This window comes from Toxotes jaculatrix, chromosome 15 (assembly GCF_017976425.1).
Source record: "Toxotes jaculatrix isolate fToxJac2 chromosome 15, fToxJac2.pri, whole genome shotgun sequence".
Taxonomy (NCBI): Eukaryota; Metazoa; Chordata; class Actinopteri; family Toxotidae; genus Toxotes; species Toxotes jaculatrix.
In genome coordinates this window covers 13,452,517-13,476,327 of record NC_054408.1, presented here as the reverse complement: position 1 = coordinate 13,476,327, position 23,811 = coordinate 13,452,517, and the positions used below count along the sequence as shown (strand labels likewise).

Sequence of the window (23,811 nt, the reverse complement as noted above, 5' to 3'; positions counted from 1 at the left end):
CCAGTAACGGTTTACTTTGCACAGCTGGACAGCGTGAACTGTCTGACTGTGAATATGATGCTTACACATTCAGCTCAGTAAAATGTATTATTTACAATCATATAATGCTTAATACCAGAACAAGGGCCCCAACAAGCCCTTAGTCAGAACTTAAGTATGGATTTTGTGTCTCGCCGAGGTGGTTTGGAGGGCTTGATAATAGACAGAACCTCTTTGGCATACTGGCTGTGGTGCAGACCAGCTTCCCGCAGAGCCTGTTCAACCCTCACTCTTGGATCAGACACAATCTGGAAAACAAATATCACAAAGTACCAAATAATACATTTTTTTGCTGTTTCAAACTAGAAACAAACACAGCCACTAACATAGTTTGTTTTTACGGTTTACTACACAATTAAGTAAACTAATCCTTCATGGTTTGGTATTAGGGGAGAAGATTATCACAGTTGAACAATTATTAGTCATTGCCGGTGTTACACAATAACCAAATTCTAACCTGCTCTTCGTGATAATGACAAAACCACACACACACAGACTCTACAGTGCACTGACTGACTCAGTGGCCTCGAGATCAAGGCTGTGTATACAGGTTATGAGAGGAGGACATACATTGTTTGACCAGCCAACCAGTTTGCATAATTTCTCCCACTGCATGGGTCACTGCTACATTTCACCCAAGATGAAACGAAACACAATAACGAAACTGAACATTATCAGGGGAACTGGGGAAAAAGGCCTTGTAGGCTTATGATATTTGGGGCATAGATAAGGAGTTTGTAATCACACAAACAAAAGCCAAAGCTTATAGGAGGGAGGATGTTGTCATGCCTCACTTGTGCGTCCGTGTATGTGTTAATACTGTAGAGAGGCCTCTGGAGTTCAAACCCCTTTACATTCAAGTGTCGACTCCTCCAAGCTTCTGTATCTGCCATCATCCTCTCAGGGTCTGCCTCTGCCACCACCCCAACCTAAGATAAATAGTAAAAAAAAACATTTAATGTAGTGATAACATATAATTGTCTGCCATAAGGTGGCAGTGATGCCTCGACTCAGATAAGGATGAGTGCAAGTCTTCTCTTGTGGGTCATTTCAACTGACAAATTAGAGTGGTTGAAAGGGTTAAGAGCAGATAATGATCCACCTGGTTTCTGAGAGCTTCCAGACGATTCTGTTTCTCTTCTTCTTCTCTCTGACGCTCAAGCTCCCGCGCTTCTCTTTCCTCCCTTCGTCGCTGCAACATATCCGCCCTGAACTGCACCCTAGAGGGAGCACAGAAGGTGAGGACACCAGATCTAAACAGCCCCTCTCTTCCTCCGCCACTGCCACGACCAACATTACCTATCGTTCCTGACACAGCAGGGCTGCGGGCTGTGGTGGGGCTTTATGGAGCTGTCAGAGCGCAGCTCCTCTCCCATCATCTGTTTTTATCGCTTTTTTCAGCCTCTCATGATTCCCTATTCTCATTCCTGCCACAGTTCATTCTCACAGCCAAAGTCAAAGCTATCACCTGGTATTAATGCCAGGAGATTTTTTTTTTTTTTCAAAAGGCCAAATTTCTTTTTCTTTTTTTTCCTCTTTGAACATTGTGTGTTGCACTTAAGAGGTTGATAGGACAAGACTGAGCAAAGAACACAATGACACTGACTCTAGATGTAATTTTTAAGTGTATTAAAACTTTGATTGTAGGCTTAATTTAAATTTGAAATTCATATGTAATTAAATTGTAAGATGTGAATTCTGAAATATGTGAAGATGAAAAAGGAAATGCTGTTTTTACTAATTCTCTCAGGCCCAAGGTTGTTCCCTGAAGTGGCACAGAATCTGTCAAAATCATCAAAATGTGTCTGTTACCATAATTAAAGGTGAGAAAAGGTATAATGTATAATACACCCACAGCCAAGTAACTTAGAGGGCAAATTAACTTATTACTATACTGCTGAGCTTTATTGATGCCAGTGCACATAATGATATTGAATGCCAATGATATTTTAGTAGAGAAGCTATAATAAGTAGTACACAGAATAGCAGTCTTTTCTTAGTACATAAGTTATTGACTAAAACCTGTGCCCCTGGTATACCACTGTTACAGTGGAGCCTTGTATGATTGTATGACTGATCAATATTCATATTGGTATATTAAAGTAAATGAGTCACATAACTAGCTTTTCGTCCCCTCACTGTTGCACAATATGAGCTGGCACTGATGGCAGGTGCTGCTTGTTAGAGGGTAAAATTCAAATTCATTACGTTTTATAAGTCTGTGAGGTTCGGTGCAATCCAGGATGTACGTGGCTATAAGGTGCAGTTGATCAGTCTCCCTTTGTCAGTCTTTCCAAGGGATATTCCAGCAATGTAGTATTGCACTTACGATCTTGCATTCAAGATCTGGGTGAGTCACACCCACATCTTTTAAACTCCACACCTCCGGTTCGTGATACAGACTTTCTGCTATAAACTTGTGAGCCTTCAAGCCAAAGCGGAGACAATGATAACATCAACATGGTTGTTTTCTTCATTTAGTCAAAGTCACAGAAGACATTTGTTTTCACAGGTCCACTGTTTTCACAGGCTGTGTGGTACTCCCTATGACTAATAAACTGACATGTAAAATCGGTGTAGTGCCATGCTAAAAATTGCTAAAAAAAACAGTTGTTACATCACCAAAGTAAGCTTGATAATGAATATATTAATAAAAAACAGAAATATGTTTTTTTTTTAATACACCCATGATTGAAGTGGTTGCCCATAAACCCATAAGGAAAAATGTAAATGCATGTCATGTCATGCTTGGTAATGGGCAATAATGTATTAGCACTTGAAAACTCAAGGTCCCATGGTGCAACACTCACCTCTCTTTATCTCGCCTTGCCTGTTCTTCCATGACGCTCCTCAGATTAGCAAGTCTCTCTTGATCCCTCTGCTCCAGCACCTCCCTCCTCTTCTGCTGCTTTAAATAAAACTGCCTGACCTGTGGGGAAAAAAACAACAATTTACAAAGAATTACGACAAAAAGTTAACAAGAACAGTAGCCACACTCCCAATAATCTGACTTCCACAGAACTGTTAGGATCGTCATGTCCTATTGATTGTGACAGCTCAGTAATCAGATAAGTGTAAACAGAGGGAATGAGATGATATTTCAATGTCTGGCAGACTATTGTGCTAAATTATATGGAATGCAATGTGGCCTAAATGCTCTCATTAATCAGAGTGTCTCAAGTTGCCCATACTCTCCTAGCAGACCCCTGAGGGGAGAGTTAATTAAACAGCCAGACACACACACACACACACACATTCTGGTATAGCTGTAATAGCGAGGACAATAACTAAATGAAATAATCAAAATATCATGATAATTGTAAAAATATATGTTTTCAGTTTGATCTCCATGTGTGTCCACAATTAAATACTTCAGGCAGTGTATCCAAAACTGGTAAGTAACTTGAAACTAGCGTAATTTTATTAAATCACTGCCATATATTGCAAATGCTGTAATGCTGGTAATATGGTTTTATTTTAGACAGAGCTCCTGATGTCACAAAAGACAACGAGTTTTTATTTATCTAATGCAAGCGAGTTATTTAAATGTGTTGACAAGTTTGGGACAGCTACATGACAGCTACACAGCATTGCCAGTGCCTCTATGCTGCTACAATAACTTATCAATAACTTGTTCTTTTCCGTGAGAAGTCACTCATACACTCAATCGTACACGCTCCAAAAGGTTTTATCATGAGCTGACGTGCTACATTTAATTTGCTTCTGAGGAGCGCTTTCTTTCCTGTGAAATCATTCATATTCACATGTGCTGAGCGCTGGGGATCAAGCTGAGCCAATATGAAACTTATTTCTTTTTTAACTTTTAAGGCTATTTTCTTGGCACACCACAAACATCCATCTAAACCTAACCTGTCTATAGCTATTCTCCATTTTAAACTGTAGCATTTCATGCCAGCTGAGGACAGTCTTGGGTTTTTGGTGGACCAGGTTTTCTCAATTTTGAGCTGGCTGTGTGCATCTCCAGTCTGTTAGCTTCAAGTTATTTGAATGTAAAATAAATTATCTGCTTTTTTCCTTCGAAATAATCAACTTTAATGCACAAAGTAAGTTATGCATACAATATACAGAGCTTGTGTGTAGAGGATAGAAAATGTCATCTATCATCTAGAAAGAATATTTACTGCAATATCTCTTATACGATAATGTGTTAATTCAACTCAGTTTGATCATAACATGTTGTCAAAAGTTGTGTGTAACCCTTTTTCCTCCTGGTAGCATGAAGAAAACTTTAAATCCAATTAATGGAATCATACAAATGAGTTACACACAGCTTGTAGACTGTACACATTCAAATGCATGCACTGATATTAAACAAGTGCTGCAGGAAGAAACCAATAAAAATAAAGGTTACTTTGTCTTTCTGCTGTGACCTGATGGTGGCCTCCTTCTCCAGCTCCCTCTTTATCCTCGCCTCTTCTTCCGCTTGTTGTCGAGCAGCTATAGCTGCCTCCAGCGTTGCCACCTCCTCCTGCTGGGCCCGCCACCGCTGCAGCTGCAAACACACATGCAAATACACATTAGGGAGAAACAAAAAGCAGGTTATTGTCCATCAACAGCTGTCTTGAAAGAATTACTCACTGGTAGACAACCAGCTGAGCCCCACTACCATGGTGCCAAAGTGTTGCATGAACTCTAGAAGAGGTGTCGCAGCTGCCTTTCACACTCAGTGTTAGATCACCTCTGGACCCGTCAAAGCATTGAATCATAAAGAAAGCCTATGTGTTTGAGCCCTATAACAAACAGAACCTATTCTTGTGAGGACAGTGTTGTCCTTACACAGCAGCTCAGGCCAGGTCTTATATGAAATTCCAAAAATTCAAGAAAAACTGACTCATTTTCACCTTGATGCCCTTCCAGTTCTTACTCTGTAAAGATTCTGAGCATTGACTTTCAGTTTAAATTTATTCAGCAAAGATGGATCTCTAAAATCTCTATCAGCTTTCTTTCTAAAGCAACTTGATGATTATGGATTTTTGTTATTATCCTTGTCCCATTGAGTTTGAAACCAAGAGCATGTGGAAACCCATGTAAACATGAATGAATTTATGGTAATCATATGTCTTGACAGAACACTGAAATATTCCTCTTCTAAAATTATGTTCATATCTTTGCCATCTTCAACCACCCAGCTAGATATCTGGAAATAGCCTAAACTTTTCACAAAGACACACACACAGCCCAACATTTGCCAGGGAGTGAGTGAGTGACAGGTTCGTTATGCAGCAGCCTCTCTGTGGCTTGCCGGGTATTAAAGTGTTACATTCCAACCGGGCACACAGATTCACAGATCTATCACAGAAGAGCTTAGAAATCCCCGAAGGACTAAACTGCAAATTAACATGGCCTCACACACATTAGCACCGGCGGTGTCATCAAGTCATTCATACTTGATGTCTGCCTGAGAAAAAGCAGCAGCTGCGTGTTTGAGAGAGGACTTAAAACAATCCAGCTTTCACTCAAGTCCCAGCTTACACTGTTGAAGCCAGAGAGACAACCTGCTTTGTCTTTAGAAATCTAAATGTTCTCTCATGCAGACATTTAATGGCTCTATTTTTCTGAAAGATGGTTCAATATGCAATGTTCTGGACCAGAACGGCAAACCTGAGCAGTGACTGAGTAATGATGGTGACAGCACTGTGACAATATTTATGCTGCTACACATGCTATGAGTAACAGTCCAGTTGTCTTGCACTGTCCATTTGTTCTGTTTTGTACTTCTGCTGCTCTTTACTTTTAACTGTGTGTTAATATGTAATGTGCATCTGTTGATGTTGGCACTGATTCCAGTACTGCCTTGTGAAATATAATCTTGTGATTGTGAAAGGTCACATTAATGATTCCACAGACTACTGGCGTTACCCAGGGCAAAACATCAGACCTGTACAAAACCTCATTAACACTTACATTGTAATATAGATTGAAAAGGTGCCTACTAAAATGCTTTAGTGGGCATTGTTTCTTGAGACACTACTTTGGCCATAGGGAAAAGTAGTCATAGTATATAAAACAAACCATAAAGTTTTGAGACCTGAGCAGTGCAAATGTTATGCTCCATAAGCGTATAGGCTTCATATTTAATCCCTCAGTTTAATACTTGATTTTCCCCCTGTGAAAATAAAGACTTACATTATATTTAAACAGTGTATAAAATCTATGAGCACCATGTGAAATCTGAGATATTTTCCATACAGTGCATAGATAGGATTTCAATACACTTAAACTATTCATATTTTGGGGCTTCTAGTGCTGACCATGTAATTGCAACGTCATCAGCCTGATTCTGGCTGGGGGTCTTTTCTGTATGTAACCCATTCTTCTCCGTAGTCTCATAAAGAAAAAAGTAAAGTTCAGTTGCAGAGTAAGTTCACATAAGGTCACAGAATAATCTGAAATGTATCTTTAAAGCATAGATCCACTGTGAACACAGTGAGATCCACAATGGCTGAGTGTATTTTGTATGTCTTTCTTGTTTAGGCAGAGGTGAAAAGGGCATTTTAAGAAGCACAAAAGGAATAAAATGGTCATTATGTACAGTCTACAGTAATTTGTCACTGGAATCTCATTTTCTGTGAATTCAAAGGGAAATGGGACACCATCCTTTTTCATGTCAGCACAGAAAAGACTGCAGAGATGTCAGAATAACAAAAGAATAATAGCCTTTTTATCTGCACACTGCAGCATGCTCAGATCCTTTGTTAATATAACTGTACAGTTAAAGTGATGTCTTCTGTCAGGGGGCGTTGCAGCAGCCATCATAACTTTATCATAACAACTGCAGGTCATTTAATGACAAACTTGGGATACATTACAGATGAGTGATACAGATTGGGTATGAACTCATGCAAAACCACAAATCTTAAATCAAAATCATTGCTGAGAATTAGAGCAGCAAACTAGGGAAAATGAGTGGTGTACTTCTAAAATCAGTACCACTCCTCCATCGGTGGGTCCACTCTACTGAGTGGCATTAATAACAAATGAGATCTACAGAATCTCTAAAGGGGCAAGAACTAATGTCCATTAAGAGATGAGAAAAAAAAACGAACCATGCAATTATCTTTGTATTTCCACAGCTAACACAATAAGAATTTTCCTCGGGGCCACAACAGGTACATCACTTAGAGAAAGAAAAATTCTAAATTCTCTAAGTGATGTAGAAAAAAATATACATAAGTGTGCAATTAACTCCTCAGAGAGCTGGCAGCTGAAACACTGTGAGGCCCACGCGCTGTCTAACTTAACTCAGATCTGCTGTGTCCATTTGGCCACCAGAGGGATGAAGGGATGTCCTTGTTAGTCACTAACACTCAGTGACAGGGGATCTGCTAACAAACAGTGCCTACTGGAAGGGTACACTGAGCTCCTGCAATAAAAGAAAACCTCCCATCTTATGAAAATACTTCGGTTATATCATTTGTCCTGTTGCTCTCATACTCATCTCTTTCCCACCTGAGCCTGCTGGAACAATCCACCATCCCTCCAGGCTTTATTTACTCATGTGGAAAACACAATCACTCATCAAAGATGCCTGGGAGGGAGATATAAGTGGGAGGCAAAATGAAAGCAAGGACAGAATAAAAGGCTGGAATGAACAGTAACATCAAGAACAATGCCAACTAATTACAGCCGCCAGAACACTGCAGAACAAACAGCTGATGATTTGAAAAGAAGCGTCTGTCTTTCAGTGATAAATTGGAATGAAATAAGCCACGTCTCATGCTTGAAATGTTAACTAGTTATCTTAATCATCCATTTCATTTTACCTTTGAAAATACACATCCTCTACATTTCCTAGACTGTATATCACACCTGGAGCCTTCTGAAAATGAACATCTGCTATATGATCGGTACTGCCAGCTGTGTCTAGACACATGAATCCAGCCAGTCATCTTTGCATGCCCAATTTATGGTTCTCAAGGAGAAGCTGTGGTCTGTGTGACAGTGTTGCCCTTTCCCAAACAGAGGGGTACAAGCGAACTCTGAAATCAATTACCCTGGATTTCTTCCAACTACTCGTCCCTCAGAAGAGAGCTGAGTGGACTGGCAGCGCACAGCCTCCCTCCCTAATGAGGTCAGACCCAAACGAGCACTGACCAAAAATCATCCAAAATACGCTCTCATCTGAACCCATGGAGGCATGGAGAAGACGAGATGTCATTTGCATTATCACAGCTAGAAAATATATGAAGTAAGTAATTTACCGCATCAGCTTCTTAATCTGTTTCAGAAATGTTGAAGCTTAAACCAGTTAACTCTGGTATAAGCTGTAGCAAAAGGGCCTCTATTAGATTAGTTCATTTATGTCATTGTAATGAAGCCTCATCTAGAGCAGTGGTTCCCAGCCTTTATTGTCTAACATAGCCCCACAGGCCTATCAGATGAGCTCAAGTTGCCCTGTATCAGCACATTCAAATATGTTCTTATGAAGGGATTATAAACTGGGTGTTATTTACCACTTTCAGTTATATAAAAGTGGATATTGTTACATAATTTTTTTAATGGTATAAATAGCATACCAATATTATTTTAAGCTGACTATTTCAACTGTGTATCCATGACCTAAGCAAACAATTAGCATTTATCAATAACCTACAGTTAAATATCTCAAAACACAATTTCTATAATTTAGTTGCATTAGTTGACTTTAGTTGATTTAATTGGTTGAGCTTTCCACATACTGTACCCTCTGGCTGCAGTACAAGTAACCCTACATGTAAAATATGCTATGCAAAAACAAATTAAGTTGAGAGTGAACTGCTCCTAAGTTATGGATCACGATGATGACTCTGTAAAACCCATAAAATAAATTATAAATAAAATATAAATATTGATATATTTAGATGCGACCTGTCAGCTACATTGCGTTAGACTTCTACAAAATCTTACAATATTAAACAACACAGTACATATAAAACAATAAGAATGAAATTTAGAGTGCAGAAATGAAGTCAATTGCAAGACGGGTGAATGACTTAGAGTGGAGTCAGGGGAGTTGCTTGGGTCAGAGGGAGCAGCTGCAGAAAACAAAGCGTTGAATAAGCAGATGCAACAGGAGGAAAATCCATCTTGTCTCACCACTGTGTCACTGCGCTGTGGTGATAAAGGCAGTGGAAAGAAAAATTAGATGCAAACAGGCGTCAATCTGTGCCTCCACACAAGCTCAAATATGTGCACCTGCAATGCATAAACAAAAAATGTGGACGTGGAAAAGTCGTGGGAATGACAATGTTTGTGATTTTATTTATTTTTTATTGCCTCAGAGAGGCGTGAAAACAAAACTCAGAAATGTGTTTTCCATAGTCAGAGGTAGTTTATGTTCTACTGCAGGTATACCCTAAATTACTGAGAGTCAAAGACCCCTTGCATTTTAAGAAATACATTAAAAAGGTTCTTGCATGCTGCTGTCTTGAACAACATATTCCATCACTTTAAAAACCTGCATGTCTTTTTCCAAATACAACTACATTATGCCAAAGTCACTGCAGCTGCGTCTGAAGGAGCTCCATTCTGCCAGAAATGAATGTGAAGTGATCATTACCCTTGAGTTTGTGTCTTCACTTACATCAGTAGTAAATGACAATGCACAGCGAAGGATGAAGAGAAAACAGACAAATTAAATGCATGATAAAAGCAAATCAATAAGTCCCATCCAACATGATGCATCATGTTAGCTAAAGTGAAAGAATCTTCAAGCTGTTGTTTGCAGGAAACTCTAAGAGAACATTACGTTGGTAGGTGTTACAGCAAATGCGGAGCAAAACAGATTAACATAGACTGCCACTATAGTAAGTACACTTGAGTTTATGTTTTTCACAGGTAATTATTGCAATAAGGAAAATAACACAATGATGTGATCTCGCTCAAACTATCAGGGGATCACTGGCCAAGATGTTCTCTCCTAGTGACTGTGGTTGAGCATGAGAACAAAAGAATAATAACCTCCAGTGTTTCTACATTTTAACTATATTCACTACAAAACTGAAGAAGATGAGGCAGGAGACATTCATATTATACTCCATGGTAAGATAATCAACTGTCAAACTTTGTTTTAGGTTTAGTGAGAGAGAATCAGTCACACATTGGGTATGCTGCAGTAAAACAGAGTTCTGTTGTTCTTATCTTAATTATTTACAGTATGTTTACAAGTCGCCACAGTTAGGCACAGCTTGTAAAATAAAGAGCCAGTGTTTATGGCACAATATTGCAGCCTTGCTGCAAAATTAATTGATAGCAGGGCTGGTAGTTTGAGACCCCAGCTTTCAGTCAGTGCCTAAACAGGGATATATAGTATCTGGCTTTCCAATCCAAATATAATTTGAAAATTGATTTGTGACACAGAAGTAAAAAAACAACTACAACTACTGTACAAGGCAAGTGGTACATGGAGGAGAGTGAGATCGTCATTTATTGTGTTCCCATTGTGAGAAAAGATCCCAGCAGGCTTGCTGGTTTGTTAAATCACAACCTGTCCTAGTCAATGAAATCTCTTCACATACAGTGGAATATGTGAAGTTTATGGTGTAAACACACATTTACAGATTCCCAAAAAATGTAACTACTATACCCAAGCTATGAATTTAGACTTATCATTGGCTCTTATCCTTTCAGAATCTGACTAGGGCAAGACACTACATCTGGGGAAATCTGGGGTTAGAAAACACTGATAATAGAATGATTATTAATAAATGTAAAGAAAACGAAGCAGGCGTCAAGGAGCAGAAGCAACAGTACAAAAAAAAACTAAACCAGCATGCTGCCCCTGTTTGGTGATATGTCTTGTTATCTGACAAAACTAGGCTCATGGTGATGACCCACATCAATCCCACTTCAGTACATCAGAGTGTCTGATCAGCTACAGGACATGAGCACCATTTTTTTTAAAAACTGGCAGGCAAAGCAAATTCAATTTGTGCAGCACTACATCAATGGCAGATGGATTTGTTCACATGAGTAACTTGTTTGTAGTGCGAATGCGAACTAGCACCCCTCAGAGACAGCAACATCATGTTTGCAAGACCATCCTTATTAGCTTGTTTGCATTCACAGCCGATCCCAAGTGGCGGCTAAAGCGAGAGATGCTGTCAGGGAGCCCGGTGTAAGATGCAGCCTCGTCAGCAGATATACTGTACACAAGCAGGCAGTTAGACACTGTCTGGTGCCTCACACATCCCTCACAGCAACTATAAGATCTACACATGTTCTTTTGAAGAAAAGGATATTGTGTGAAATACTGTCCACGCCACCAGGAGTGTGAGTGAGTGTCACTTAGAAATAAGAACAGCAGAGAAGCAGACCACAGAGAACTCATACTGGCTAGGCTGCAGAAGAATGAACGAGTATGATATTAAAGTTATAGATATATTTCCTAGTGGTATTAAATATGGGTTGGAGACAGAATTGCAGCGTAATTTCCAACATAAAAAGCACCATCTTATAAAGTTGGAAATGTTCCTGAACATGTGACCATGATGTGAAGGTATACCAGACACTAACCTTCTCTCTGAGGTGCGAGCAGATGTCCTGCTGGTCCTGGCGGGCTCTGTGGAGCTCCAGCTCCTCCTGGTGGACATGTCTTGCCTCTTGCAATGTGACCAAGGCTCTGACCAGTAGCTCTTCCTGGTCCCGTTGCCACTGCTGGGTCAATAAGCTCAGCTGTGACTGAGTGAAGCGCTGCCAGTCCCACACGCGTTCATGCTCCATCTGGAAGAACAACATGCAGTTAAACAAATGCACTACTGAATGTATCAATTGGTGAAGAGTATTAATTACTGTATTAAGCACTGAACAATAATCATCACCTAAGTTACAAACTGAGAGGTGCAAGATTGAAGTACAGCAGCCCAAACGGCAACACTGTTGTGCTATACATAGTGTTGTGCCAAACTGATGACATGCAAACAGAAATCCACAAACACTCCTTCATGATACAGTGCGCTGTCTATAATAATGGCAGCAGCACCTCAGGGAAAACTCCGTTTCAGGTCAAGCTCAGATGGTATATAAAATGGTCCTTCTCTCCTAGCTATGAAATGTCCTGAAGGAAAACACTTCTTTTCTGTGTGAGGGCTGCCTGTAGCTATTCATCATTGTGTCAGCACTCATGGAGGCTGCATCACTTGGCTGCTTCATTGGAACAGAGGGAATGATATTCGTCTATGGGCTAATAGTGGCTAACTGACGGTGGGAAGGCATTAGACGGCTGACTGGTTTTATTGAAAACGAGTGAGCTGACAGACCTGCCAACGGAACAGAAGTGCCAGCGGCAGCCAAGCAAATCCTGTTTATTAATGCACAACTTTGGAAGAGGAAGAGCCACGCTTTGTTCACCACTTTCTTTTGTCCTCTACTTCGCTACCCTTGCCTTCGTTGTGTTGGTGGAAGTGAGAAAACATAAACACGGTGTGTTTTCATGTTTGCACTTGACATGCAATGTGAGGTCGCTCACAAGCAAAGCACGCACTTTAGTCACCATATTACACACAGAATGTATGTGGAAGCGTTGACTGCACTGTGTCTGCAGTGCACATTTAAAGTGGCATGACACTTAGCTCAGCTGCTGCATCCACGTGCCCTCTGAGGAGGGCTGTTTCCATGAAGACTAAGAAGTAGAAAAAAATAAAAAGAGAAAATAAAAATGGCTCCCTGGATACGGTCAGAAAGGGTAAGAGGTATGAAATATTTCCACTATTGCCACTGAATATTATGAGGTTATTACTATGAAATCCTGCTGGTACTCTGTTGGCCTCCTATTTGTTATGAGAGTACATCAAAGAGTAAGTCATAATAGACAATAAAGAGCCCCATCCAGCAGAGGGAGATCTCCACACTAAGCTAGATGGAGTTCCACCATCTGACCCATTGGCCACTTAAGGTCATCAAGGGGAAAACTGAAACCATGTCCACACACTTGCTGTGGCACTTTGCTGAGACAGTAACGTGTTTGGGTTGTGATTGCAGGTCACTGTCAAACAAACTGCTGCAAGAAATCATTTTATTTAAATATCTTGGGACTCAGAGAGCAAAGTAATTCAGAGCCACTAATGTAACTCTCCCGTGAAACCCCCTGCTTCTTCTCTACTTTCCCCTAGATATTTCTCTGCAAGATCAGAGAAAGAAACTGAGACAACAATTTCACAAAAATCAATATTTTTACAAAGCATAAAGTAAAACTTCTAAAAGGATTCTCGATCAAACTATTCTTCTCAATCTTTCACCAAAGAAAAAAGGGAAAAATGTTCAAAACAGTTGATACTGCGAAGGAGAACATAAGAGCGGATTTGGTACCAAGGCTCTGAAATTGTTATATATACATATACCCTTTAACTGTGATACTGTGACACACCAGCAGTCTAGTGATGAAACATATCAGTTTTAGCTTGCATTAGAGTTTAAAGAAGACTGACCACGGGAAAATGATGCTATCATCCTGAAATGATTGCACACAGATGGCACTAAATGGCAGGTGAACGAAATATGACAGCTCAAACAGGAACAACCTTCAGTGCTCTGAAGTTAAAAAAAACATCATAAGAAAGTTTAGAGCAGAAACATTAACTCCACAGAAACGATTCTGTAATCAAAGTGCATCAAAATGCTAATAGGAATAATTTTTTTCCCCACAGAAAATACAAAAGAAATATCTTTTGCCCAAAGCAGACTGCTGGCAGACAGGATTCATGTTTTCACTTTATATCTAATGGATAGACTACACTAATCAATGTCACACATGTTCACTTAATTTAGATTTCAGATACAGAAAATGAGATTAAAAAACCAAAACAAAACAACGTTGTTAGAAGAATAGCACTTGTGCACTTAATCAGCAATCTACCAATCTACAGGTCTCACTGATTATTCACTGCAAGCAAGCCAGCGTAATTATGACTAATAGGTGAATTAGGTAGAGTCAGCCCTCCATCATCTCTTGGTCTGTTCCTGAGGAAGTGAAGAGTGTGGAGAAAGACTGTTAAAAAACACATCCATTCTTCTGGCAACCTACCCCCGACACTAAACGATCACAGCTCTAAATGCAGCACCCAGCTGGAACTGATATGAGGACAGGTCTCTGGGTATAGGTGACGAAGGAGAGAGGGGCTGGCGGTTGTCATGGCAATTCTAGGCTGCAGGGTGAGCGAGCTGTCCACAGTGGGTGACATGGCACATCCTGCAGCGTGCTGAGCGGATCATTGTCCAAGCTTATCTGTGTGTCTGCTCTGTTCTGGGTACTGAGCTACATTGATCAGGGAATCAGGGACTCACACTGAAGGGCTGCTTTAGATTGGGGAAGGGAGTTACATTTTTAGAGGGGTGTGTGTGGGAGTGTGTGTATCAATATACAGTATGTGTACACACTGGATTAATCTTGCTCTTGAGCAAGGCACTTAAACCCCACTTGCTCAGTGGCCAGCAGGTCACTTTGTGGTCGCACTAGGTACCTTCCATGTGAGAATGTAACTGTGTGTGTGAGAAAGCGAGCTGAAGTATCACTGCTATGATCAGTTATTGTCCTTATCGATTAACCTGCCAAAACGTTGCTGATTAATCAGTTAGTTGTTTAGTCATAAAAATCAGAACTGACCAGCTCTCGTCTAGTTTTCTGAGGGAAGAGTCTTTGCAGCATGTCCATGCAGAGTCCTCTGTGGTTGGGTATGTCATGAGTGTACTGAAGCAAAGTGAACTGGTAGCGCAGGTGGTCATCTGGATACCAGCCGCAGAACCTGAAACAGATTCCAACCCGGAAAATACATAATCTTAAAAAAAAGAAGAAAGAAAGAATACTATGACACTATGTTCCCCTTCCTTCATTTCACTTCACTTCATTTCCAAAGGGTACATACTGATGAATTACATATTACTCATGGAGGCAAACGGTGCTACATAGCGAGCATATGGAAATAAAAATCAATGTTTGAAGTGGCTTTGAGACTCTGATATAATGAACCTCCTGGTGAGGAAGACTTGCCTTGTTCAACAGCCTGCTTCTGGGGAATGACTGTGCCTCTATATGCTGTCAGTGTCCTGCTGAGTTTCTAATCTTTCATTTTGATCTGCCCAGCAACACCAGAGTTCTGCCTATGCGTGTATTTAGCGAAATGGATGGCTGAAAATCATTAGGAGCCCATTTCTATCAAGTGTAACTACAATAGTGGAGGGGCTGCAATCATACACTTATTTGATATTAGCTGCAAAAATCACTACAGTTTTCTCATTCAATCAATGTATGAGCACATTGAGTTGTGAAAAGAAGCAAAGCTGAAGCTTAGAAGTCTTCAGGTCTACCTGTCAGTTCTCTGCAGTTGCTCTTGAAGACTCTGCAGCCTGCTCTGGTATCTTTCTGACAGAGAGTGGAAGGCCTGGATCAGGGAGTCCTTCAGTTCAGGATAAGGGCAGTCTGAATTCAAAACCTCCTCTGGAATGTTTTCTATGTTCACCATATGTTCTGAAGTATTAGTAAGATATTTCTGCAGAGGACAATATGATAATCCTTGAGATACGTAAATTAATGCTTTGGTGACAAAGTATAGCAATCATGTTTTGAGCAAAAGTGTTAAAATTGCTGAAACAGAATCAGGAGACCTAGAACCAGCAGTGAGAACCTTACCTCCAAATCAAGGCACATAATCTCTTCCTCTAAGGCTAGGTAGTCTGCATGAAGCTTTGCAGTTATGTCACCTTGCTGGTCTTTCACAAATTGTATCTGGTGATTCAAGGATAAAATCATAAAAATGTCTTTAAAATAGATTTAGAAAACAAACATGAAGGTCATACAATTTGACTCTATTCTGTCCAGGGAAATCAAAGTGGCAAGTATGAACTGTCCCCTCAGTGTCAAATGGATTAAATTGTTTTGGGAAGAGCTACAAGTCTTGCCCTGACTATCCAGCAATCCCTCCAATCTACTATGTAGTGCTACATGTTAATATCCTTTAATAAGGGATGCTCAAATCAATAGTACTGGTTAAGCTCAGGTCCTCGCTGTTGCCACAGACCTGAAGATTCAGAAACACTGATCACCAAAGAGATTCAGTTTTAGCAAGTAATCCATAACTGCTTATTTCCCAATAATGCCCAAGAATTATTTCCGAAAGAAGAACTGGAGCTAGTTAGAAATGGAGACAATGCTTATCAAATTTTTAGGTCTATTTCTCAGTTTCCAAGAAGGAACATAACTTATGTCCTTTATAGCTTCACATTTTTTGGTCCACAACCAAAGGTTTTTTTTTTTTTTTTTCAAACTTGTAGTTCTCAGCTGCTTCGGCAACTGGTGCTGCCTTAAGCGACATCACTCGAGGCAGTTTTTCAGACTTCTTGATTTCTTGCTCAGACACTTGGTCTCCTACCACTAACACAATGATCAAGCCTGTACAATCTATATATAAACTACATGAAAATCTTCACATTGCTTGTTTAATACACAAAATTGTTAATGGATTAGCATTCCCCCCATTCATCACATTCATATTTCAGAACCAGACTTGTTATCTTACCTAGTCACTGCATTCTTGCCTTTTCTGCACTTCCTTTGCATATTTCAAAGTGATCTATCTTTGTCTGTCTTGTTGATAATCTCCATATCTCTTTTACAGAGAATGCATTAATTTCAGCAAACACAGCTAAGTGAAAAATCACCTGGTACAAAAATTCATTTCACACACTGCATAAAATTAATGATATAGAAGAAATACCATTTCACCATTATAACTGACAGAAATGAATGGTGAAATTCTCACTGTTTCAGCTATAACTAAACTTTTTAAATAAATAAATAAATAAAAATTTAACGGTCAAAAACATGGTATGGGGTAAATTTCACTCTGACCGTATTTTTTTATTTCACTTTGTAACGTAGAGCTTAACATAGTGCCAATCTCCTTCAGATTCTTTCATTTTCATTTAAAACACCCAGGGATGGAAATGTAATTATATAGCGCCTGAAAAGTGTCTCTGATTTTTTGAAATAAGAAAATGAAAAAATAGACAAAAGACATGAAAAAAAGAAAAGGACAAGTAGGGCAGGCATCGTGGCTGTGTGTGTGTCGAGAGGTTTTCTATTGTGCCTATGCAATCAGGTGGGTAGGAGCTGTGGGCCAGCAACAGTAGAAGGGGTCATGGGAAAGAAACAAGCATGAACGAGCCACACAGAGGAGACAAAATGGCTGGCAGACAGTTCATTCCAAATATGGTCTGTCTTTAAAGACCCCTGCTTACTTCTTAATCTCGCCATTCATCTCTGGAGCTTTTAAAAAGCCTCTGAGAGTCAAAGGCAGAACTGGTGACTTAGAGACTGTGGATATCTAACAAACAAGAGATTCATGGACAGTGAATACAACACTGTCTGCAAGCTGGGATCATTGTGTGAACAAGAAGGAGAGTGGTTTAATTTAAACTTCTGTTGGATGTGCAGGTCAGACTGTTTTGGTTTGGTACCTGCAGAGAGTAAGTACAGCTAGGATTCATTGTAAAAGGATTTCAGAGCATGGACAAATTAAAATATTGCCAAATGGTCGACTAATAAATGAGGATGTGAGTTGCCAACTGCAATTTAGTATTCTCAAAAGCTGAACCATTTTATTTTCTGAACAAGAGAGCTGCTATTCTGCTAGATTTTCAACAAATTAAGCTTTGTTAAGGCTAGTATTTATCAAAGTTCCTTTGGTTACAATAAGGACATTCAAGTGTGTCTTTATTTCATATCACAGAGATACCTGTTGTATTACTTGTTCCCAGTCTGATGGATGGGCAGTGAACTGCTGATGTTGTACCTCACTCAGTCTGAAGCACAGGTCATCCCTGAGCTGATGAACAGGCACCACAGTGGCTATCCTGAACGCCTCCCGCTCCCTCTCAAGGACAAGCTCTAAAACACCCCCCAAAAAAATCACAAGGACATGTATCAGTACAGTGCTCATAAACAGCAGAGACTGTTTAAAAACAGATGACGGTGTTACCATAATCTTGAAGGGAGAAGATGGCAGTGTCTGTCCTACTATGTGGTCTGATCTGCTCTAGAAAATCATGCATGTCTTTCTCAGCCTGCTCCCTGTTTCACAGGACAAGAGAAAGTCATATTAAATACAACCACATTACAGTAGATAATTTAGCTAATTATTTACAATATTACATAACCTATGAAGACAGCAAGATAACGGCACTTAGTTAATGCCTAACATTAGTTAGAAGAATTGAGAAGTTTATGTTAGGTACCAGGCCATTGCCAAAAAAGCCTGCAATAACTGAATTTTTTGGCCACTTGGGGGCATTGGAAACAAGTTGTGATACGATGCTACCATCACCTTTTGAGCGGATGTGGCAAACTTGTTAGAGCAGGTACAGAGCAACATAAGAGTGGTTAGAGTGAACCCAAACAGCAGAATTTCACTGGACGGCTAAACAGTGAGAGGAAATTCACTGTAAAACTCTGTATGGCACCAGAGTCTGGTGATAATTCTCTGGAGGTTCATCACTACAAGATGAACTACATTGATTCGTTTTGGAGGTATGGGGGTGGGATGGGGACCAGATCTATACTTCCGTCTGACAATGACGCACACTAGCTCAGACCCAAATGGCACTATTTTCCAAAAATTAAAGAAATGATGTCTTGTTACTGCTGACAGCATTGCACTAACAGGCCTGTGGCAGCAGCTATAGTAATTGTTTACATCTCACTAACTGGGCCAGAGGTTGACATGATTGGGAATAAAGGAAGAGTAACCATAGAGATATACTTGCCTGTTTTCCCATTTGACGAGGTGGCTTTTGAAACCCAAGGTAATTTAACTAGATGTACGTGTATAGAGCTGCAAGCAGTGGCACATCTTTATGACTAGGCTCATTACTGAAGCTCACGCTTGTGTACATCATTAACCTTGGGTGGCTCAGACACAGTCATTACGCAGCCAAACAAGCTGCACCCCAGAGCTAGCGCTGCCCTTCTCACTTCACAAGGCATGACACCTCTGGGGCACCAGTCCTGCTCTTCTGCCTCAGCATGCAGAGCATTCCTCCATTCAGTTTACCCCCCTGCGTCCACACAGCTATAACCCCCCACTTATCTCCGTGTCTCTCCCTTTGCTAGCCTAAATCTATGTCATCACTGCAAGAAAATTATCTTACATGTAAATCTTCGTTCTCCTCTCTTCTTGTTTTCTTCATGATACATTCACTTCACTCCCTCATTTTTACACCCTTTTTTTTCAAGCAGGTTCCTGTCTGGGCTCAATGGGGCTTAAATGGAGCGGTTTGCGTGGTGTAATAGCAGATTCAGAAAACTGCAGCAGATAATGACAGGGAGTAATAGGGGGCTCTTACTCAGCTTTTTGCAGCCTGGAGCATTCTCTGCTCCACACCTGTCTGTGCTGTCGTAAAATGGAGCTCTCCTTGGTTGTCTTCGCTGCACAGCAAGTCTTCTGAACCTATAAGACAAGGTTTAATGCACAGCAGGAATAAACTGTTTCCCTGAACTGGAAAAGGCATTGAAAAAAAAACATACAAATTGTGTCTGAGTGTTTGAGTGTTTTCTTTTAAATGCTCTTCAGCCATGATATTTATTTCTTCCTGCAGGACAAAACCCAAAACTGGAATGTATTAATGCATCAACTATCTGGACAATTTTATAATATTCGAAAAACCGTAACAACAATAAAGGGAGTAAATGTGAAGTAAATGTTGCAAGAATGGTTGAACATGAAACACATAGTTTTCTTATAGTTAAAGTAAGCTGTTCCCTTCCTCTCTGCACATCAGGGATATATTATTGACATGTGCTTCAGGCTTTACTAGCATAATTGTGTCTGTGAGAGGCTCATATACACAGGTAATTCAACTCAAACAGTATCACTGTTAAAAGCATGAAAGCAAAATAAACAGGAGCAAATTAAAATAATCAAGTAGAAACATGCATGGTACGCATGAGGCATGTTATTAGTAGAGGAGGGGGAAGATAGAAGTCTTAATCTACTGTCATTGTTTTCCTTTTTCATCATTATAGAACAAGGCTCCCCTTCAGAGCACTCTCAGTGCAGCAATTCATTGTATTCTGTCAGTGTTTTTATACACAGGTCACTGGCTCAGATAATTGTACAAAAAGGAATCTCACATAACTAATACATGGGTACAATCTATTCAAATTAATAGGAACTCTAAAGGAGTTAAGGTATTGATTTATGTCGTGACTATGTACGTGTCAAGTCACTGCTGCTGTTGTTGAAAAAGAAGTCTGAATACACTGTGCTGGACATTTACCCTTGGGGTGACGTCCATTTTATAGTTATCGGAATGTACAGTGCTCAGTCTGACTGTAGTGCTGCTCTGAAAGAAAGAGGCCAAATTGATGTCATTCCATGCCTCTTGCAGGAAATGTACTGGAGGTGATCTTAATTTGCACTGGCTGTCTAATAACTCAGTTGGATTACAAAATCTGTGCCTGGAGTTAAATTTACATCAACCGATTTTTAGTCTCACTGTGCCAAATAAATCTAATCCATTAATTTCCATCCTTATCGACCTTATATTAACCATTACACCAGAGAGTGTTCAGTCACAGAAAAGAAATGTCAAACAATTTAGGGATTATTTCTGTATTCAATTTAAGTCTCTGTTGAAAAATTGCATTTTTCATCTTTGCTCTCAAGTTACATGAAAACTGTAAATATGATATTGGTCCACTTTTTTTGATCTTCAGATGTTCCACGTGTTCAATCTGAGCTTTGGATGCATGTTTTAAAGGCCCTGTGCACCCATACTGGTCTGGCTGATTAGGAATTTGCTCAGGATGAGGTTTGGTGACACTATAGTGGAACTGAATGAGGTTAACAAACCTAAAGAACCAATAAGAATAATGAAAGTGCCACCTTCCCCATCCAAACAGGTAGAAAAAAAAACTAATAGGAGGGTCAGAGATGTCAGTCAAGCACAGTCTTGACATGCTTGAGAAGAGGTGTAATCAGGCAAAATTAAGTGAAAACACCTGTGTGGGTGGACCATGGCACGGCCTTTAAATATGAGTTTTCTTACAAATGTACTGACAGAAAAAAAGTTTTACATCTCTTTTTTCATTTGAGTGAACAACCCAATACAAAAAGATATTCTAAAAGCTGAATGTTTCTTAAATTTGGGGCTTTGTGAATGTTTAAATGTTTGTCTTTTTTTTTTGTCTACTTGTACCCAGATACTGAAATAGAGATAATCTCTAGGTGTATGTGCATAAAAAAAGGATAAACAGCATAGCAATTATACAGTGAAGACTCCCCCACGGGATTGTGGTATTTCAATTATGTACTTTCATATTTTCTAATTAGGCCAAGGTGCTTCAGCAAAAATGCAAAAACATTACTGTAGGTGAATGTAGAATCACTAGGAAATAATGTTGTACTACTGTGTTCATTTGCAGCTTGTCTAATTTTAGTCAAAACAATATTATCTCTATCTCTTTTTTTCCACACTGTTTAATGTTCATTGTGGAAGGATGTATACTCTAGTGCAAGGTAGTCACTAATTTCAGTGTATCCATCACTCTGATCTTTTATTTTTTTGGGGTTTTTTGTTTGTTTGTTTTGTTGGGGTTTTCACTGTGCTGCTAATAAAAATCTTATCAAGCATTTTTTTTTAAAGGTTTTAACATCTACTAATGTTGCCAGTCCCCTCCTGAAAAAAATGATCCCATGCTTGAGGCGACTCATGGTCATTTATTTACCCTCTATCACATTACCAGTGGGAGATGCTCAGAAAGCTGAAAGCAGCAGAGCAACTGAATGTAAACATAGCCTGTCTTATCTAGGTTATGCAGAGAGCAGGGTTGGAAGAAGCCACGGGCAACCATAATGATACTAAAAGGCTTCTGCCACAGTTTACCAATTAAAACACCGCAGGTCTAACAGCCTAATCTCCATCGCCCCTAGTATTAACTTTTCGCTCTGCTCAGAGTCAGATGACTATGAACTTCAAACAGCTTTATAGAAAACCCCGAAGCAGCCAAATGAATATTCATGAAACTGACAATGCTATTGTGTATGACAGTGATATTACTCTGTTTCATGTAGTTGGACAAACTATAAAGGTTATGCAATGCCTATTTTGTGTGAAATTAAATCCCTTGACATTGAATGGTGTGCAAGAAAGAGTGAAGAAATCAGACAAACAGAAAGAAATGGTGCTATTTACAACCACTGGAGACATGCTGTTTTATCACCTCACATTAAAATCAGGTTTTTATTAGTTCCTGCTCTTCCTGTGGTGGGTAACGAGGACTATTTGCTCTCTGGAAAAACATTTATATTATAATGCTGTTGCATATTCTTCTTCATTTGCACCAAATCACCATGTTATTAAATGTAATAAGAACTGATTTTATAAAACCATTGCTGTTTTGAGTACAGGCATGATATTGACAGTGACCAACCTTTTGTCCAATTAGCTCAGATTCCAGGCGTTTTGCATCAATAACAGCTTGTAGTCTTTTATATTCTGCCGGTTTGTACTTTGAGCTGTGTAGACCATTTTTCATCCGCTGTGTCAGTTTCTCTGCATGGATGAAAGCAAATGATATGCCTGAATTAGGATCATTGGAATTGTTGAAAATCTCATCACTTTCGATCTCTAAAGTGAAGTCTTTATGTTGACTTCAGCAAAGAAAGAAGCAGAGGTAAAGACAGAGGAACAGCACCAGCTGAGCCCTAATGGATTGTGTGGGTAATCCAGAAATGACTGCATAAAGGAGGGGTTGTATGGAGGGGGAGGAGCAGAGAGCAAACTAACTACATTAGACAGTTTTTTGGAGTAGTTCAGCTGTTACTCAAAGAGGCAGGTGAATAAACATAGGCAATGCTTCCACTGACTAAAGCATCAAAGACTTCACAGTATCCAGAGAATTCAACATGAGGACTCTGGGTCAAACCTGCCAAAGAGATATGAGGGCCACTAAGTCACAAGTCAGCAACGTTTCAGATCCATTTTCCACTGACTTACCCACATCTTCTGCTCTGCACTGTGTGATGAACATATGCAGATCCCTTCCACTCATCACTGTAGAGATCTATTTGCATGCACTGTGGTGTACTCAAAACAAAAAGATAAATCAATGCATGTGAAAAATACAGAGGTTGTGCAAAGCCTGATGAAAGACAACATTCATCTGCATGGGTACATGGCCTTACACAGTGATTCAGAGGATTAACATGAGACTATAGGCCAAAAGCAATAAAGTGCATCAAAAACCAAAGTTAGCAATCAAGGTCTGCATGACATTGCTAGAATATCAGTCAACCCTCTCAAGGTTTAGGATTTGGGTGGGGACAGATGGTGCACCCAGTGTGATCAGATATGCCGCTGGAACATCTCCGCGTCTTTGTTTTGGATTATGCTTTGAAAAATTCTTGCAACAGGGGCACTCTCGACTGATATTCCAAAAATAATACTTGCAGCCCCGATATAACGTGAGTTCACCGATAATACTTGGGTAGAATTGCACAAATGTACAAAAGGCAGGTGAGCTGGAAAGGTGTCACGGCTGAGCAGTTGTATTAATATCTTGTTAGTTCGCTAGGTCTACACAAAAGAAAATATGACAAACAGTGAACAGAAACTCTGCTAAGTTGTACAGAACCTCGCAATATAACGAAATGCAACACACACTGCAAGTATTAAGTAAGTAAGACCCTGCTATGCGAGTAAAAGGAACATTTAAGCACTGAAGCCTAGCTTACCTTATGCTATCTTTCTCTATCCAGCGCATGGGTTGACAAAATTTGTAAC

General features: G+C 39.8%; 1 protein-coding gene across 1 annotated transcript; it reads right to left on the bottom strand.

Annotated features, from left to right (window-relative positions):
• Positions 1–143: 143 nt before the first annotated feature.
• LOC121194709 (coiled-coil domain-containing protein 148-like) lies at positions 144–23,080 on the bottom strand. The gene is made up of 14 exons (XM_041057700.1): positions 23,026–23,080; positions 22,460–22,581; positions 19,372–19,475; positions 18,009–18,100; positions 17,766–17,917; positions 15,662–15,757; positions 15,340–15,521; positions 14,639–14,777; positions 11,554–11,760; positions 4,412–4,552; positions 2,850–2,968; positions 1,142–1,259; positions 834–968; positions 144–287 (listed from the first exon to the last, which is right to left on the bottom strand). Exons 1-14 carry the CDS (start codon positions 23,078–23,080, stop codon positions 144–146), a joined length of 1,806 nt encoding a protein of 601 aa, XP_040913634.1.
• Positions 23,081–23,811: the final 731 nt, after the last annotated feature.

Bases quoted from the DNA above. Each gene is read 5' to 3' on its own strand.
- LOC121194709 (XM_041057700.1), bottom strand. From the start codon at position 23,080: ATGAGTGGAAGGGATCTGCATATGTTCATCACACAGTGCAGAGCAGAA. The intron at 15,758-17,765 runs GTATCTCTGTGA...TTGAATCACCAG, and splicing joins GGGAACAAGTAATACAACAG to ATACAATTTGTGAAAGACCA. The intron at 14,778-15,339 runs GTAGACCTGAAG...AATCTGTTTCAG, and splicing joins CAACTGCAGAGAACTGACAG to GTTCTGCGGCTGGTATCCAG.